The sequence below is a fragment of the Notechis scutatus genome, chromosome 8 (genome assembly GCF_049901735.1).
Source record: "Notechis scutatus isolate UNSWTSFEM ecotype Mainland chromosome 8, rNotScu1.2, whole genome shotgun sequence".
Classification (NCBI taxonomy): Eukaryota; Metazoa; Chordata; class Lepidosauria; order Squamata; family Elapidae; genus Notechis; species Notechis scutatus.
Window position 1 is genome coordinate 13,347,005 of NC_142016.1, and position 17,415 is coordinate 13,364,419.

Consider the following 17,415-nt stretch of genomic DNA (forward strand, 5'->3'; position numbering starts at 1 on the left):
AGTCCCTCAAATATTGGAACACTGCTATCATGTCATAATATCGTACTCTATTGGGGCTATAGCCAGCCTCCGTTACTATCAGTGTATATAACACAGTGTATATAACTATAACAAATTATCTTGGAGATTATTGTCTAAAAACGTTCTGTGAACAGGATAACATGTTGCCAGACTGGCACCTTAATGCCACTGAAGGCAACTGAAGTTGATTATGAGTATGGCTAATGTTAAAAAAAATAGTTTAGAATGGGATTAAAATTACAAAGAAGGGAGTTATTTCTTAGCATTTTGCAAAAGCCTTACTCTAAACTCTGCCATAATCATGACCCAAAAAAAGAGTTAAATTGGACATGACTTGCTTAACCAATACCTTGCTTAGCAACGGTATTTCTTATCCCAATTGTAGTCATAAGTTGAGGGCTACCTCTCTATGCAAAAACAATACATTCCACCCATGATATAATTTTCAAAGCAAATTGTCTACAGATTTGTTTGTTTGGAAGCCATTCTCATCAAAGAACTGAAAGGAAAATGCTAAAGCCAGTTCTTGATCAGCCTAATAAAAAGGAAACATTCCATAATTCATTGACAGCAATTTATTGAGCCACTGAAATAGGAATCCTCCTTAACTTGACAAATGATTTCACGTCAATGCCTGATCCAGACAACAAGCCCTAAATGAATTAGGGATTGTATGGGGAACGCAAAGGGCCACCTGATTTGCAGCTTCTACGAGGGTAAGGCAATAACAGCAATACAGAAGTAGCTGAACACCCAACACTTAAGCAATCTAAGAATGTAAGTTACACCTGCTGGACCAGACTAAATGCCTATGGCTCCAGATTGGGAGGGTTACTTGAAACTCTGACAGCCTACGCAGCCCAGCATTCTGTTTTCACAGTGGCCAGCAAGATGTTTCCAGGATGTTGTCAAGCAGAACCCAAGTTCATCTGCAATCTTTCAGCTCTGCCTCATGCAATCTCAGTTGCCTAAGGCCCAGGGAGCTGCCTTCTTGAGTAGTATCGGAGTAATGGTACAAGTTCATATATCTACAGTGAAGAACAATCAAGTTACTACGTCTTTGTTCCACGACAGAGTTCCTGAGCAGAGGTACCAACGTGTCGCAGCGTCTTTTGGAGGTACATATAACAGAACAGTCAGGAAAACACACAAGCCAGTCCAGTGTGGTATCCTACAGGTGGAGCTCTTTCACCTCACAATCAGGAGGCTGTGAGTTCGATCCTAGGTAGAGGCTAATATTTGGAATAGATTTTCTCCTGCTCGAACAGGGGGTTGGACTAGATGACCTCCAAGGTCCCTTCCAACTCTGTTGTTCTATGTTCTAAGTTCACAAGGAAGGATTTCGTGCTGCTCAAGACCCTGTGTAGTCTCCAAGTTGCTTTGTGACAGTGGAACATTGAGGGAAGGAGGTCACTTCTGCAAGGAGGTCACTTCCCATGGGCCATGGGGGAAACCCAGGATGAAAATGTTTTTGTGGGTTTCCAATGTTCAATCTCTTTCCATCTAGAACTCACAGTTTTTTGGAACCAGGAAACCAGCTCTTGCTATGGAACTCTGGTTTCCTTCTTTTCCTGACCTTTTAAAAAGCAGTATAGAAGGAACACCACTGAACAAGGCATGATATCCACAAGAATGTAACTTCCACTGCCAAATTACACTGATTACATAGAGATTAAGTCACTAATGGTAGAATTTTGTATCTTCGGTTCATTGCTTTCCTGGTTGCTACAGAGGCGAAGATTTGAGTGCTCCAACTTTACAAATCAAAGGCTATGCTTTGTTTTTCTCTGAACGGATAACTAAATTTTGTAGCCATTAGAAAGTTTGGTTTAGAAATGCATGGCTTTTTAAAAGTATCCCTTTTAGCTACTTTGGGATGCTTCCATTGAACCATCACAACTGTGAAAGAGGATTTTGATCCTGGTTTGTCAAATGCATGTAACCCGGTGAGAGAAGGGAGGAAGGAGCCATCAGCCAGATACTAATTGGTAAAGCTAAAGTAAAAAATATCTTCAGTGAAGCAGAAACAGATGCTGCGAGTTCTTCAAACCATTTGAAGGCATTGATTTCCAGAAATCCATAAATGTATATGTACATACAGGCATGAATAATGGGCACCATACACAGAATTCATTTAATGCCTCTTTGAGACTTCATTCAAAAAGTATTAAAGATTTCTTAAGAAATTTGCAGTGTTATAACAATTGACAAACAGAGACCATTTTGCAGAACAAAAATTTGGCTTGTCATAGGTCGAAGGGGGGGAGGAAAGAAAACCCTTAGCGTGCCTTTCCCCAAACATGTGGTCCTCCAGGTAGGTTGGAAGTGCTGAAGAGGAATTTGGAGAACTGCATTCCCAGTGCATCAGCTTGGAGAGTGATGCCCTAAAACACTTTGAAAAGTTCGCCAGATTTGTGGCGGTGTCTTTTCCTGAATGGCTCCTGCATCCGTTCAGGCTAGAATTCTGTGGTGGTGACTTGGGTCACTTCGGACTGCAGTTCTTCCCCTCTGCCTCCTCTGCTGAAGCCTCTTTTGTGGCTGTCCATGTCTAGTCATGCTGACTTATGAAGAACTTCTGATGGAGTGCAGGTAGAAACACGTTCTCGGGTGCTGTTCCGGGCCCGGCTAAAGCTATTCTGCTCCATCCGTGATCGGAAAGGGAGGCAGAACTCCCTAAAACATCTCTTGAAGTTTTCATCCAAGAAAGCATAAAGGATCGGGTTGAGGCTGCTGTTAGTGTAGCCCAGGGCGATACAAAAATGCAGGCTGGCCATGACATAAGGGTTCTTCTTGTCAATGCCAACTAGAGTCCAAACGATGACGAAGATCTGGATGGGAGTCCAGCAGATGATGAAGGCTGCTACCACAATGAGCACCATGCGGGTAATACGGCGCAGATTGCGGTCCTTCTCCTTGGAACCAGAGAGGAGACGGACATTCTTCAAGCGGAGAATCATCAGCCCGTAGCAGATGGTGATGACCAAGATGGGAACCAAGAAAGCAAAGATAAAAACGCAGATCTTGGTAACCGTATCCCAGTAAATTTGAGGTTCAGGAAACTGAAGGAGACAGATTGTAATGCTACCTGCATAAAAAGAAGAAGAGTATGAAGATGAGAGATGAACAAACAGGAGGACCATAGCTCAGTGGCCAACAGAAGTGCTATTCTCTTACACATAGGAGCACATCATCGCATAGTAGAGACCACTTTGACAACAACCATCAATGACTAGTGGCTTTGTTGATGAGAGTTTGAGAGTATGCTGTTGCTGCTGTTTAGTCATTTAAGTCATGTTTGACTCTTTGCAACCTCATGGAGGATAGCACACCATGCTTCACTCCAGGGGTGGGATTCAAATTTTTTAACAACCGGTTCTGTGGGTATGGCTTAGGTGGTGGGCATGGCTTGGTGGTCATGTGACTGGGTGGACATGGCTTGGTGGTCATGTTATTGGCTGGGTGTGGCCAACTCAATATTACTCACGCATCTCCTCGCCTGGCCTCTCATGACTGTGGGGATGCTGCAACAGTTGTAAGTGTGAAAAATGGTCATAAGTCACTTTTTTCAGTGCCATTGTAGCTTTGAATGGTCACTCTACAAAGTACCAGCAAAGGAGGGGGAAAAAAAACTCCAGAGAAGTTTCAGAGACAGGCAGTCTAGTCCTGCCAAGAGTGTAAAAAGGGTTAACAGAGAGGCAGTTTCTGTAAGCAACACCAGAATGTTTCCTTCCTGCCTTCCTTACAGGATTAGGCCAGTAATTTCTTCTAACAACCGGTTCTCCAAACTGCTTAGAATGTGAACAACCGGTTCTAGAGAATAGGTGCGAACTGGTAGAATCCCATCCCTGCTTCACTCTATCCTCCACTGCCTCCCGGAGTTTGCTCAAATTGATGTCCATTGCATCAAAGAAACTATCCAACCATCTCACCCTTTCTCTACCATCCCATCCATTCCCAACTTTGGGAGTATATTCCTAGTCAATTAATTGACCATCCCATCCATTCCCAACATTGGGAGTATAAAGGTAAAGCTTCCCCTCACTCATATGTGCTAGTTGTTTCTGGCTCTACGGGGCAGTGCTCATCTCCGTTACAAAGATGAGCCAGTGCTGTCCGAAGATGTCTCCGTGGTCATGTGGCCGGCATGACTAAATGCCAAAGGCGCACGAAACGCTGTTACCTTCCCACCAAAGTGGCCCCTATTTTTCTACTTGCATTTTTACATGCTTTTGAACTGCTAGGTTGGCAGAAGCTGAGACCAGTAATGGGAGCTCATTTCGTTACACAGTGCTAGGGATTCAAACCACCAAACCGCCGACCTTTCTGATCGACAAGCTCAGCATTTTATCCACTGAGCCACCACGTCCCTTCTATTGGGATATTCCTAGTCAATTAATTGACCTTTATTAATTGACGCCATCCAGGATGAATAGACCAGATGGACAATATCCATGCTGTTAATCTTCTCAGCCACTACAATGGAGGTTAGATGGCTATTGCTTCCTTCCACTACTTTCCTTTGTAAATAGATTATAGAGAGTTGGGAAGGGGTGTGTGCTCCTTCTCATCATTTCCAACCTTTGTCATAACTCCTAATGGATGCAGACTGGGAAAAGATACAAAGCAAACCAGTCATAGAGATAGAGTGCCTAGAGCAATTGTGTTTCACGGAGCTTCTCTAGGACTGTATCTCAGTTGACAAAGATTCAGGTTAGTAGCTTGTATGGGATCGGGGAGATATTCAATTAGCACCAAATAAGCCTGGATCTCTTTATAGCTACTTTTTCTGCCTGGATTAATTGACTGGGGTTTGGGGTTTGTATACTTTTCTTATCCCTACCCCACAACCCAGTTCAACATGTTGAGTGAACAGCGTTAATGAATGAGCGTAGAATTCTTGATATAATTTCCAAGCCAGTACGGTAGCCCTCAGCTTATGACCACAACTGAGCTCACAATTTATGTTGTTAAGTGAGAAATTTTTGAGTTTTGCCCCATTTTATGACTTTTCTTGCCACATTTTTTAAGTGAACCCCTGCCGCTGTTAAATTACTAACACGGTTGTTAAATGAATCTGGTTTCCTCATTGACTTTGCTTGTCAGAAGGCCACAAAAGGCAATTACATGACACTGGGACCCTGTAACCATCATCAATGTGAGTCAGTTGCCAAGCATCCCAATGCAAATCACGTGATCACGGGGGATGCGGCAACTGTTGTAAGTGTGAAAAATGGTCATAAGTCACTTTTTTCAGTGATGTTGTAACGGTCACTAAATGAACTGTTGTAAGTTGAGGACTACCTGTACATGGAGGGGGTGTTACTTACAAGCCCATCTTTTTATCAAAATATGAACATTCCTTCCTTAGCCCCACAGGTAACCCTGCTTCCTATATAACGGAATTACTCCAAGAAATAAACTGAATAGCAACAGCAATAGACTTATATACCGCTTCACCATGCTTTACACCCCTCCCTAAGTGGTTTACAGAGTCAACCTATTGCCCCCAACAATCTGGGTCCTCATTTTATCCACCTCGGAAGGATGGAAGGCTGATTCAACCTTCAGCCGGGTGAGATTCGAACTGCTAAATTGCAGGCAGCCGGTAGTCAGCAGAAGTAGCCTGCAGTACTGCACTCTAACCACTGCGCCACCAAGGTTCATAGAATAGAAGTTCGTTCGCTACTACAGGACAGAAAAAGTCCTTGCACCCCAAAGGTCTATGTCAATTTAGCAGTGGGAACCACAGCCTGATCGTTGCCCAGACTGAGTGGTCTTTTGGGAAGTCTTTGGAAGTTAATGGCAAACCACTTGCCTTGAGATTTAGTGACAGCCATGACCATGATAGGCACTCCAATCACAGAAGAGAGAACCCAGATGCAAACATTGATTAACTTCGCTTTTGCCGGGGTCCGGAAATCCAAGGCCTTGACTGGGTGGCAGACGGCAATGTACCGGTCTACGCTCATCATCGTCAGGGTGAAGATGCTGGTGAACATATTGTAGTAGTCTATGGAGAGGACGACTTTGCAAAGCAGTTCCCCAAAGGGCCAGGTCTCCATCAGATACTTAGCGCTCTGAAAGGGCAGAGTACTGGTGGCCAAGGCATCTGCCAGGGCTAAGTTGAAGATATAGATGTTGGTGGCAGTTTTCAACTTGGTATATCTAGAGAGAGAGGAGATAAGGCGAATGAGATGAATTGCAGGTCACACTGGGGCTCATTCTTTGCAAAAAAAATAAAATAAATACATGCATACATTCTCATTAAACTGGCAAAACAACATGAGATAAAATGGAGTAGAACAGTGATACGTGTTTTGATTGAAGTCAAGAGACGGGCGGGGGGTGGTGGGATGTTTTGCCTGAATCCTTTCCTGGTATCAGGCTCAGTTAATGGCTAGAAGATTACTGTCTTTGATGAATGGTTGCAGGAACTGGGCATAGCTGCTCTAGTGAAGAGAAGGACTAGGGGAGACAAGATAGCAGTGTTCCAATATTTGAGGGGCTGCCACAGAGAGGAAGGGGTTAAGCTATTTTCCAAGGCACCTGAAGGCCAGACAAGGAATAATGGATGGAAACTGAACGATTCAACCTGGAAATAAGGAAAAACTTTCTGACAGTGAGAACAATCAACCAGTGGAATAGCTTTCCTTCAGAAGTTGTGGGAGTGCCATCACTGGAGGCTTTCAATAAGAGATTGGACTGCCATTTGTCAGAAATGGTGTAGGGTCTCCTGCTTGGGCAGGAGATTGGACTAGATGACCTACAAGGTCTCTTCCAACTCTGTTAATCTGTAACAGTCTAGTTTGGTGGACATAATCTGAAGGGTAGCCCAAGAATGCCGAGAATGTAAACATGGATCGGTCTCTAACAGACAATGTGAAGGCAAGAGATAAGGAGAAATTCAAGCTAACTGATCAGAGAGGGCCATGCTGAAGGAGAACATGAAGAGTTTAAGTTCTGACTAGCTATAAATTCTGAACTACCTTTCTTGCTTGTAGAAAAAAATGTCAACTATCATAAACAACTGCCATTTCCTAGGATACATTCCAGGTATGTATTCTAGTTTTGTTTTTCCTTGTTTCTCTGACAGCCTGATACCCACCTTACATAAATAATGAGCTTGAAATTTTGGACCTAGACAACTTAGAACTACGCCACCTACAGTCTGACCTAAGCTTAGTACACAAAATTGTCTGCTACAACACCCTACCTGTCAATGACTACTTCAGCTTCAACCACAATAATACACGGACAAACAATAGATACAAACTCAAAGTAAACCGCTCCAAATTCGATTGCAGAAAATACCACTTCAGCAACAGAGTGGTCAATGCATGGAACTCACTACCTGACTCTGTTGTTACATCCTAAAACCCCAAAGCTTTAACCTTAAACTGTCTACCGTGGACCTCACCCCATTCCTAAGTGATGTGTAAGGGGGCGTGCATAAGCGCACCAGCATGCCTACATCCCTGTCCCACTGTTCCCATTTATTCATACTCATTTATTATGTATATACTTATACCTGTTTATACATATGTATATATGTTATGTTCATACTTATACTTGTTTTCTCATACATGCTTGACGAACTAAATAAACAAAATAAAGATAAAGAAATAAATACCCTTGCTTGCTTCTTTGATGTTATCCAATTCTCCTTTCTTCTGTGCTATCTCCCATCTAGTAGTATTAAATCTATATATCATTTACTGTATTTGGTACCCATGCTCGTCCCCTTGTGCTTTTAATAAGTTGATTAAAAAAGGGAAACTATTCATTTGATTTAGATCTGGATTTCTGAAGGATGAAAGCAGCAAAAGATGTTTCACCGGGGCTGTGTCATTGTTTATATGGTGCTGAAATCCATTCTTCCTGTTCAGTGGTGGGATTCAAATTTTTTTACTACCGGTTCTGTGGGCGTGGCTTGGTGGGTGGGGCAGGGCAAGGATACTGTAAAATCTCCAGTCAGAGGTGATATTTGCCAGTCCTCCGAACTACTCAAAATTTCCACTACAGTTCTCCAGAACTGGACAGAACCTGCTGAATACCACCCCTGTTCCTGTTCCTGAAAACATTCTGTCCCTCAAGCAAGAGATTCTGTTTTTACAGCGGATTTTCAGGCTGTTCCAGGATACCTTTTTATGTTGACTATATTGCTGTAAAAAAGCAGACTCCTGTTGTTTTTACTGCTGGTGTTCAACTTCTTTAGGTCAGCCTACAACCCCCTTTGCCGATCTCTTGATCTGAGAAAGCTCCATTAGAGGAGCCAACACAGGACTAAATCCTTCGTGGGGTGGGGGGGGATCATTATTTTCTACCATTTTATTTATTTATTTCACTATTTTGCCAGGTTTGCTTTCAGAAATCTTTCCAGTCACCCTGGGAAAGAAAGGTGACCTTCTGAATAAATCCAGGGCTGAGAATAGGTGTGTGAAGTTTCAAAACATGTTACAAGCTATGCATAGCTGTCATGGGCTGACAAATCGCAAATGCCCAACATCACTGTGTCTGTTAGAGAGAGTAAAAAGTTCAGGAATGGGGACAGGGAGATCATTACTGAGTGAGAGAAGAAAAAGGAAAGGGGTTTTTCAAATGTTTGTCTTCGATCTGTTGGCACTTTTCCTTTTTAAAACCAGCCTTTCATTTAATGCCAATGTTCTTGGTCTCAGTAGGATATATATATTATGTTACGTTACATTACGTTACGTTACGTTACGTTACGTTACGTTATGTTATATTATTATATAATTATTTTTTTCTTTTAACAACTCTGTACTCCCTTGCATCAGGGTGGAGCTGGGGCAACTGAATGGAACTGAGAGTTTACTGGCCAGATGCCCTTTCTTGATGCCTACATGGAATTCACAGCAGATAATTACAGCAGCTGCAGAAAAAGAAATATCTGCCACTACCTACCTCACCTCCTGTGAGGCGAGAGCTCCTCTTCTAGCCCACCAATGCTGCTCAGTAGACTATATAAATAAAAGTTATAATAATTAGGTGAAAATGTTGCAGAAATTACTGTTAATAAAAAGATTGAGAAAATTAAAAGGGAAAATTAAAACAATGCTGCCAAAAAGATCTGGGGAAAGAATTTGACAGGTGGAGGCCATCAATGAAAAGACAGTGGCCTCACTCACCTGTATGGCCAACCTCGTCTACAGGGGTTTGCAAGAGTTGCACTGGGAAAGTTTCTGATGTTAAAATAGGCTTCTAGAAACCTCCATTCAAAATGGAGCCATTCTGGAGGTTCTCACAGTATTCTTGGCTTAGTGGTCACCAACCAGTGGGCTGGGGACCACGGGTGGTCCGTGAGAAAATTTTGGTGGTCCGCAGAGAAACGTCCCCCCCCCAAAGCTATTAATCCAGGCTGCACGGGAACACAAGGCTTGTGTCGCTTGCAATGTGAAAAATATGAGGTAGTAAGGGGAGGGGCAAAAGGGGGGAGGGGAGGAACTTGCCCCCCTCGTCCCACGCATCTCTCCTGGCCAGCAGGCTGCTTCTTTCTGCTTCTTTCTTCTTCTGCTTTTGGCTGCACGCAAGGAAAGCAGCCAAAGTCTTTCTTTCTCTCCCCCAAACTCCATCAGAAATGAGTCTTTGGGACCCTGCAAGGCATCCTGCTCCAAGAGGCTGCGCCGGCGTGACAAGTCTCATTTCTGGCAGAGTTTGGGGGAGAGAAAGAAAGACTTCATGCTTTCCTCGCATGAAGCCAAAAGTCTCTCTCTCTCTCTCTCCCCCTGAGAACGGAGCTGGAAACGGTATCCTGTGATCCCAAATAAAGAAAAAATCGATCGGTAGGAGAACAGGGTAGGGAATTTTCCTGCAGACTTTTTGGGGGATTTTCCCAGGGTGTCTGGTCCGCGGGATTTAAAATTATGAGTTTGGTGGTCCCTGAGGACCAAAAGGTTGGCGACCCCTGGCTTAGAGGACCACTTCAAGGTCTTTTGGAATAAACAGTTATGAGAGTTCAATGGTTCATCCTAAAGCCACAAAATCGTGGCTCGAATACATGTGCTGACCAACTATTCCTGGCAAGTCTGAAATGATGATATGAGAATCTTGTAAAATAAATTCAGGTACTCCTCAACTTTACAACTATTCGTTTAGTGACCATTCGAAGCTACAAAAAAACCATTCGAGGCTCAGAAAAAAGTGACTTAGGACTGTTTTTCATACAATCATTGCAGCATCTCCACGGACACGTGATCAAAATTTGGACGCTTGGCAACTGCCATGTATTTATGATGGCTGCAATACCCTGGGGACATGTGATGCCTTTTTGTGGTCTTCTGACCAGCAAACTCAATGGGGAAGCCAGATTCACTTAACAACTGTATTGGTAACTTAATTGTGTCAAGAAAGATCGTAATATGGAGCAATACTCACTTAACAACTGTCTCACTTGGCAACATAAATTTTGGGTTCAATTATGGTCATAAGTCAAGACAACCTATACACACAGATTCTGGTTCAAACTCAGCTAGGGAAGCTCACTGATGAATATGAATTGATATCTCTCTTAATCTCAAACTCCCAGGGACGTGGCTAGGGAGGAAAATTAGGAAGGAGTGCCTTGATCTCCTGAATGAAAAACAGGCAATCAATTGATCAAACATGTAAATAAAATCTGCACCTGAACAGAATTACTCTACACTCCATCTACAAAACTCTATATTGGGCAGTGTGTGTATGGGTAAAAAATACATGTTACACTTGCATGCACACTCAAGCACCAATGTTATGTTATGTCTGCACTCGTGCCTGGCAGAACCTGTCTTAGGAGAATCCTCTTAAGAGCCTTCCTTTCAGAAAACCCCATCAACATCTTGGTTTGAATGATTCTGGCTATTTTGGAAAAAAGGTGAGATGACTCAGAGGTTAAAGACATTGAGCTTGTCAGCTGGAAAGCTGACAACCCCGGTTCGAAACCGGAGCATCACACGACAGGGTGAGCTCCCATCACTTGGCCCAGCTCCTGCCAACCTAGCGGTTCGAAAGCATGCAAATGCAAGTAGATAAATAGGTACAACTTTGATGGGAAGGTAAAAGCGTTCTGTGCAATTTCGGCATATAGCCATGCTGGCCACATGACCACGGAAGTGTCTTTGGACAATGCTGGCTCCCTCAGCTGAGAAATGGAGATGAGTATCGTCCCCTAGACTTGGACACAACTGAGTAGAGGAAAATTTACCTTATTTCGGAAAGGTGTTGTGAGGACCTAGAGGGAGCTACATCAGTTGTGGCCTGTTGGCCGCTGGCCCCTGCAGCAGCCGAATCAAACGACAAGGAGGCGTGCAAGTCAGGAACAGCATCAGAAGTGGTATTCAGCAGGTTCTGACCAGTTCTGGAGAACCGGTAGTGGAAATTTTGAGTAGTTCGGAGAACCAGAAAATACCGCCTCTGACTGGAGATTTCACAGTATCCTTCCCCTGCCATGCCCGCCAAGCCACGCCCACAGAACCAGTAGTAAACAAATTGGAATCCCACCACTGGTCAGCATCAAGGCAACCTGAAAGCTCCGAGGGGGAAGAGGGAATGGAGCTGGGAGAGAGAGAGAGAGACAGAGGCAGAGCCTGGGCCGTCCATCAGCACTCTGATGGAGAGTCAACAGCCCCCAGGTCTGGAGGTAGCTGATGAGGAAGAGGAGGAACAGCTGGGCCCAGTGCCTGGTGCGTGGATGCACAGAAGGAAGAGGAGAGGAGAGCAGTGGAAATCCGTGGGCTGATCCTTGGGAAGGAAAAGCCACCACTGCTACTGAAGCCCCACCCTAGCTCTGGGGATAAAAAGGCAGAGGGAGGAAATGAATAGATGTGGCAGACAACTATTCATCTCCTGGCTGGCGACATTTGTTAGCCTGCAGTGAGAGATAAACTTTTTGCCACGGCTGCTGGTGCTCCTAATAAAGGAATCTTTGAGTTAACTTCGGAGGGTTTGTCGTGTTTGGGGAGCTGGGTCAGAACCACATTGTTCCCACTCAAAAATGATATCTGAGGACGTATTCCCTACTTCTTCCATAAACCTAAAGGCTCCTTGGCCCTTAACAGACATGGCCAGGTCCATTGCAGAAATAAAATCTATATCACCATAGTGAAATCTCTCTCTTGAAATACATTGATCAAATCCTACCACATTTCCAGCTGCGTATAAAATGCCACTGAAAGCTTATTTTGCCCCCTTCAGAGAATCTTACTGCCAAGAAATAGCCGGGAAAAGAGAGAAAGGGCAGGAAAAGAATGAGAAAAAAAATGCTTTCGAGCCATCGTAACCAAAGCATGTTCTTTAGAGATGACGCGTCACCCTGATTTTGATCTATGCCAGGCAGGTTTCTATAAAACAGCAGTGATTTTACTGGCTGCGTTTTAGCCTGAAATCTGTGCCGCTGGTGTTGGTTTGTGGATATGGCGTAGTATTGTTTATATGGAATGGAGGAATACATGAGAATAACTGAAACCCGTAAATACGCATTGGTAGGAGCTGCAAGAGGAATCGGGGCTGTAATCCTTTGTCCATCTCTTCTGCGTTTCCTGACCTCTTCTATTAAGCCTTGAAGGAATATCTGCCAAAGGGTGGGATGAATGGCAGATAGTTCTGCATCTGCTTTCCCAACCCCCAAAAGATGCTCGCCATCCAAAGGGAGAAACCAAGAAAGATGGAGGTCTGCATCAAATTTGAGAATATTGGGGTAGATAGTCCTGTTTCTGAAAGATTCAGTCCATATAGAAGTAAACATCTCCTGCTATGGGGGTGGGGGGAACGGAAAAAGAATATAACCTAGTGGTCCATGAATTTGTTGTCTGCTGTTGTCCAGACTAAGTACCTCTAAGCCAGGGGTGTCCATCCTTGGCAACTTTAAGACTTGTGGACTTCAACTCCCAGAATTCCTCAGCCAGCTGGCTGAGGAATTCTGGGAGTTGAAGTCCACAAGTCTTAAAGTTACCAAGGTTGGACACCCCTGCTCTAAGCAGTTTCAGGTCAGAATGCCTGGAAAAGCAGACGTCCTACTAATTCTAACTTTGCATGTAGTTTTTAGCACTAGAATAATGTTATCTTCTGTATGTAACTTTGATTTTTGTTCCTTTCTCCAAAGCAGGTATACAGAAACATTTATATTGGACAATCATTAGGCTGTAGTTTCCATAACTTTATTTTAGCGATAGCTAAATAGGAGCTTTGTGCTAGTATTCTAATTGTGGTTATTTTTTCATAGTTTGTACAATGGCTGTGACCTTTCACCATTCTAACATGAATTGATGCTGGTCAGTGGCCGCACTAAAGATTTTGCCTTGCCTTGCCTTGCTTTTGCTACTGACCAATTCACTTTTATGGTAACCTAGTTCTCTCCCACATCCTTGCCCCCCCCACCACTCCCAAAGTTTTTATTTACTGGTTTGTTTACTCTTGCATGTGTGATCACCATGGATCTCTTGGATTGCAGCTATAGATGTGAAATGACACCTCTGAGATTTCACTGAGATTTTCACTAAAGATTGAAAAGAGACTCTGGAAAGAGTGCAGAGAAGAGCAACAAAGATGATTAAGGGATGGTGGCTAAAACATATCAAGAACGGTTGCAGGAACTGAGTATGTCTAGTTTGATGAAAAGAAGGACTAGGGGAGACATGATAGCATCTTCCAATATCTCAGGGGCTGCCACAAAGAAGAGGGAGTCAAGCTATTCTCCAAAGCACCTGAGGGCAGGACAAGAAGCAATGGATGGAAACTAACCAAGGAGAGAAGCAACCTAGAACTAAGAGAAATTTCCTGACAGTTAGAACAATTAATCAGTGGAACAGCTCGCTTTCAAAAGTCGAGGCTTTTAAGAGGAAACTGGACAGCCATGGTATAGGGCAGAGATGTCCAACCTTGGCAACTTTAAGAGTTGTGTGCTTCAGCTCCCAGAAAGAATGTTTGGGTTCATACAATGGAACTAAAGAAGATGTTCTACCATGTTTAAAGAATCTGGAGACATCAGATGAGATGGAATATGAAATAGCAATAGCACTTCGACTTATATACTGCTCCAATATTGCTTTCCAGCCATCTCTAAGCGGTTTACAGGGTCAGCCTATTGCCCCTAACAAACCGGCTCCTCATTTACCAATCTCGGAAGGATGGATGGCTGAGTCAACCTCAAACTGGTCTGGATCGAACTCCTGGCAATGGGCAGAGTTAGCCTGTGTCCAATCACACTTGGCCAATAACGAATTCTGTTCTATTTTATTTTATATTCTATTCTATTCTTCGATGAGAAGTGAAACGTCTTCAGAGAAAAACCAGAAAGTCTTAGTTGCCTCTTGAGGGGGGAAAAACACCTTTGGGACCACCATGGCCTGGAGGACAGAGCATCTCCATAAACACTGGAATGAATTTAAAAATTCATGGTGGTTCAAAGGAACCTATTCATGGCTGTGGGAACCTTGATTCCCACAAACTGAATGGGGCAGAGGTGGTATTCAGCAGGTTCTGACCAGTTCTGGAGAACCAGTAACCACTGCATTACCACAGTACAAATGAGACATACCAGATGAAGGCATAACTCAATACCTGTTATAGTTTGGTTTATCTTTCAACTCCTTTAATAAACTTGTTTTGATATTTAAATAGGCTTAGAACTTATATTTATTCTGTGGGAGATGAGCTGACTGACTTAAGCCTTGCTATATTTGGAAAGTTACTTCACCGGATTTCATCCACCCCTGCCTTTGCTTCTTTGTTTGAACGTCTCCCGTGTTTTCAGTGTTCTGCAGAAGGAAGCATCTTCCCACAGTGAAGACTTTTGCAAAATGTTAAAGAGCAGAAATGCATTTTTTTGAACTCACTGTATATACAGTATTTCATAAGCTGTCGAGAGAGAGAGAGAGAAAGGCCAATCAATACTCAGAGCTTAACTGGCGAAAGGATTGAAACCAAGCTGATCTTCTGTAGGATAAATCAGGAGGAGAAGACAAAGATGAAATCAGGAAGATAAATAAAAGATGAGTAAATCTCTCTTTTAAAACAAATTGTGACTGTAGCCTAGTTTTACTCGTTCTCATGAATATGCTCATTAAATTGCTGTGCCGAAGGAATGCTAGCCTTTTCAGAAGCAGAAAAGTTTCTTTGCAGCAGCATGTATTATCTCAGTCACATAACTTTTGCATTACCTGGATTATTTTGGTAATATATTCAACTTATAGTTAGGAAAATATAAAACAGCTTCTGTTGAAAACTTCCCTACCGTTCCTGAGATATTGACAATTCAGGGAGCATCTTCCCTTCTCCCCCAAACAGTCTAATCATGATGGAATGGTGCCCGGAGGGCTAGGAGACGGCAGGGGTATAAAATCTCATGAAAAAGGATGTGACAACTTGAATAAAACACTGAACACACTGAAAACGTTTCTTTCCAATACCATGGTATCTGTCAGGATTCTGGCAGTTGCCCCAATTAAATCATGAGTCTCGAGCCAAACTTCCAAAACTTCAAAAGGATCTATTGGGAGTTAACATGTCCAGCACTGCCTGGGTGTAGCCGACTCTGAGAAACATCATTCATCGTCACCCTTGACCCTGGTTTTCCCCCACCCCCTGGTTGTATGATAATTCATATTCTCCAATGAGACACATCCATAGCCAAGAGTCACCAATCCTGTTTTCCAGTTAGATATTTGCGTGGCAGAAACTTCAGTCACCTAGTTACTATCTTTGAAAAACTATTTATAGAATACACTTTCAATTTCCAAGCTGCCGCACTGCTCTTTCAAAACCCTTTCCCCCCTCCCTTTCTGTTGGCAACTCTAAAAAGACCATAGAAATATTTTATGAATTGACAATAGATGTATTGAGGTGGTGGAGAGACAGCCCTTGACTTATAACCACAATTGAATGCAAAGTTTTCATCCCTAAGTAAGACAATTGTTAAGTGAGTTTTGCCCTATTTTATGACCTTTCTTGCCACAAGCTGTTAGGTGCAGGGATTGGATTCTACCGGTTTGGGTGAACCGGTAGTTCCAGCGAACATTTGGTCCCGCCCACCCGCCCATGCCCCTTTCCTATGCTTTATTCCCTTGTTTTGCAGCTCAGCTGACTTGTGCAGTACAGTGGATTGCCGCATGAATCAGCTGTTTTACTCACCGGGGCTCCAGTAGAAGGTACGTATTAGAGTTGAAAATGGGTGGTTTTGAAATGCTGCATGCACGCATGCGCAAAGCACATGCTCATCGAACTGGTTGTTACACCGGTTGAATCCCACCACTGGTTAAGCATATCATGACAGTTGGGAAGTTAGTCACATGGTCATTAAGTGAATCTGGCTTCCCCATTGATTTTGCTTGAAGTTCGCAGAAGGGGATCACAGGACCCTGGGGCTCTGCAACCATCATAAGTACATGCCAAGTGTCCAAATGTTGATCACGTGACAATGGGGATGCTGCAATAGTCGTAAATTGTGAAAAATGGTCACTTTTACAGTGCTGTTGTAACTTTGAACGGTTGGTTGTGAGCTAAAAGTGTTGTGGTTCGCCAGCAGCCAGCAGAGTTGGACAGTGGGGAGAAACATGGGCCAGTCCAGGAGTCTGGGGAGGACTCGGACGAGGGTCCAGCATCTGATACAGAGATGGAGCCAGGGCCATCTGGGAGTTGTGTGCTGACTCCGGAGCCTCCAGAATCTGACAGCAGTGAGGCAGAAAAACAAGGGGAGCCTGTTCCCAGTGCGCACGTGCACAGAGCTGCCAGAAGGCAAGAGCAGTTAAGACAAAAGGGGCGACTTGGGAGTAAGGCTTGGAGGTGATTGGCCCTCCCATAAGACATAAAGGAGGAGCAAAGGGACAGGAACCTTTGCAGGAAGCAATGTTGTTTGCTCTGTTTGGATTAAACCTTGAAGCTCTATGTGGAATTTGTATTTCATTTGGATTTTTACAGTTAATTTGGCACTTTAGTTGTTGGCAGCAATTCAAAGGAGATAAAAGTATCTCTAGAGACTGTTTTGGACTCATTACGGGCTGGGAATGAACATAATTCCCAGCCGTTGAAATAAAAAGAGGGTTGTTTGGACTAAGTGTGTTATTGATTACAGTCTCAGGAAGCCTTGGTCAGAACAAAAAGAATGGTTGTTAGTTAAGGACTACTTGTATTTCTCTACATTTCCTGTCCACATCACTGGGACAGAGATTTAACAGATTTAACAGATAATCAGAGTTGGAAGGGACCTTGTAGGTCATCTAGTCCAACCCCACGCCCAAACGGGAGACCCTACACCATTTCTGACAAATGACAGTCCAATCTCTTCTTGAAAATATATTTGAAAAGGATTTGTGATTACTTTAACCCCAGAAAGAGAAAGTGAAGAAGAAGAAGGTATCTAAAAGAAATAGTCTGTTTGGATTGTTTGGTGATTTTGGAACCTTTGGA

General features: G+C 43.4%; 1 protein-coding gene across 1 annotated transcript in view; it reads right to left on the reverse strand.

Moving 5' to 3' along the window:
* Positions 1–570: 570 nt before the first annotated feature.
* Positions 571–17,415, reverse strand: part of OPRD1 (opioid receptor delta 1) — a 32,513-nt gene continuing 15,668 nt past the window's right edge. Inside the window, exons 2-3 of the mRNA XM_026676111.2 lie at positions 5,833–6,186; positions 571–3,102 (exon numbers count right to left, since the gene is read on the reverse strand). Of these exons, the coding sequence (XP_026531896.1) occupies positions 2,574–3,102; positions 5,833–6,186 (883 nt within the window). The 3' untranslated portion in view covers positions 571–2,573. The remainder of the gene's footprint in view (positions 3,103–5,832; positions 6,187–17,415) is intronic.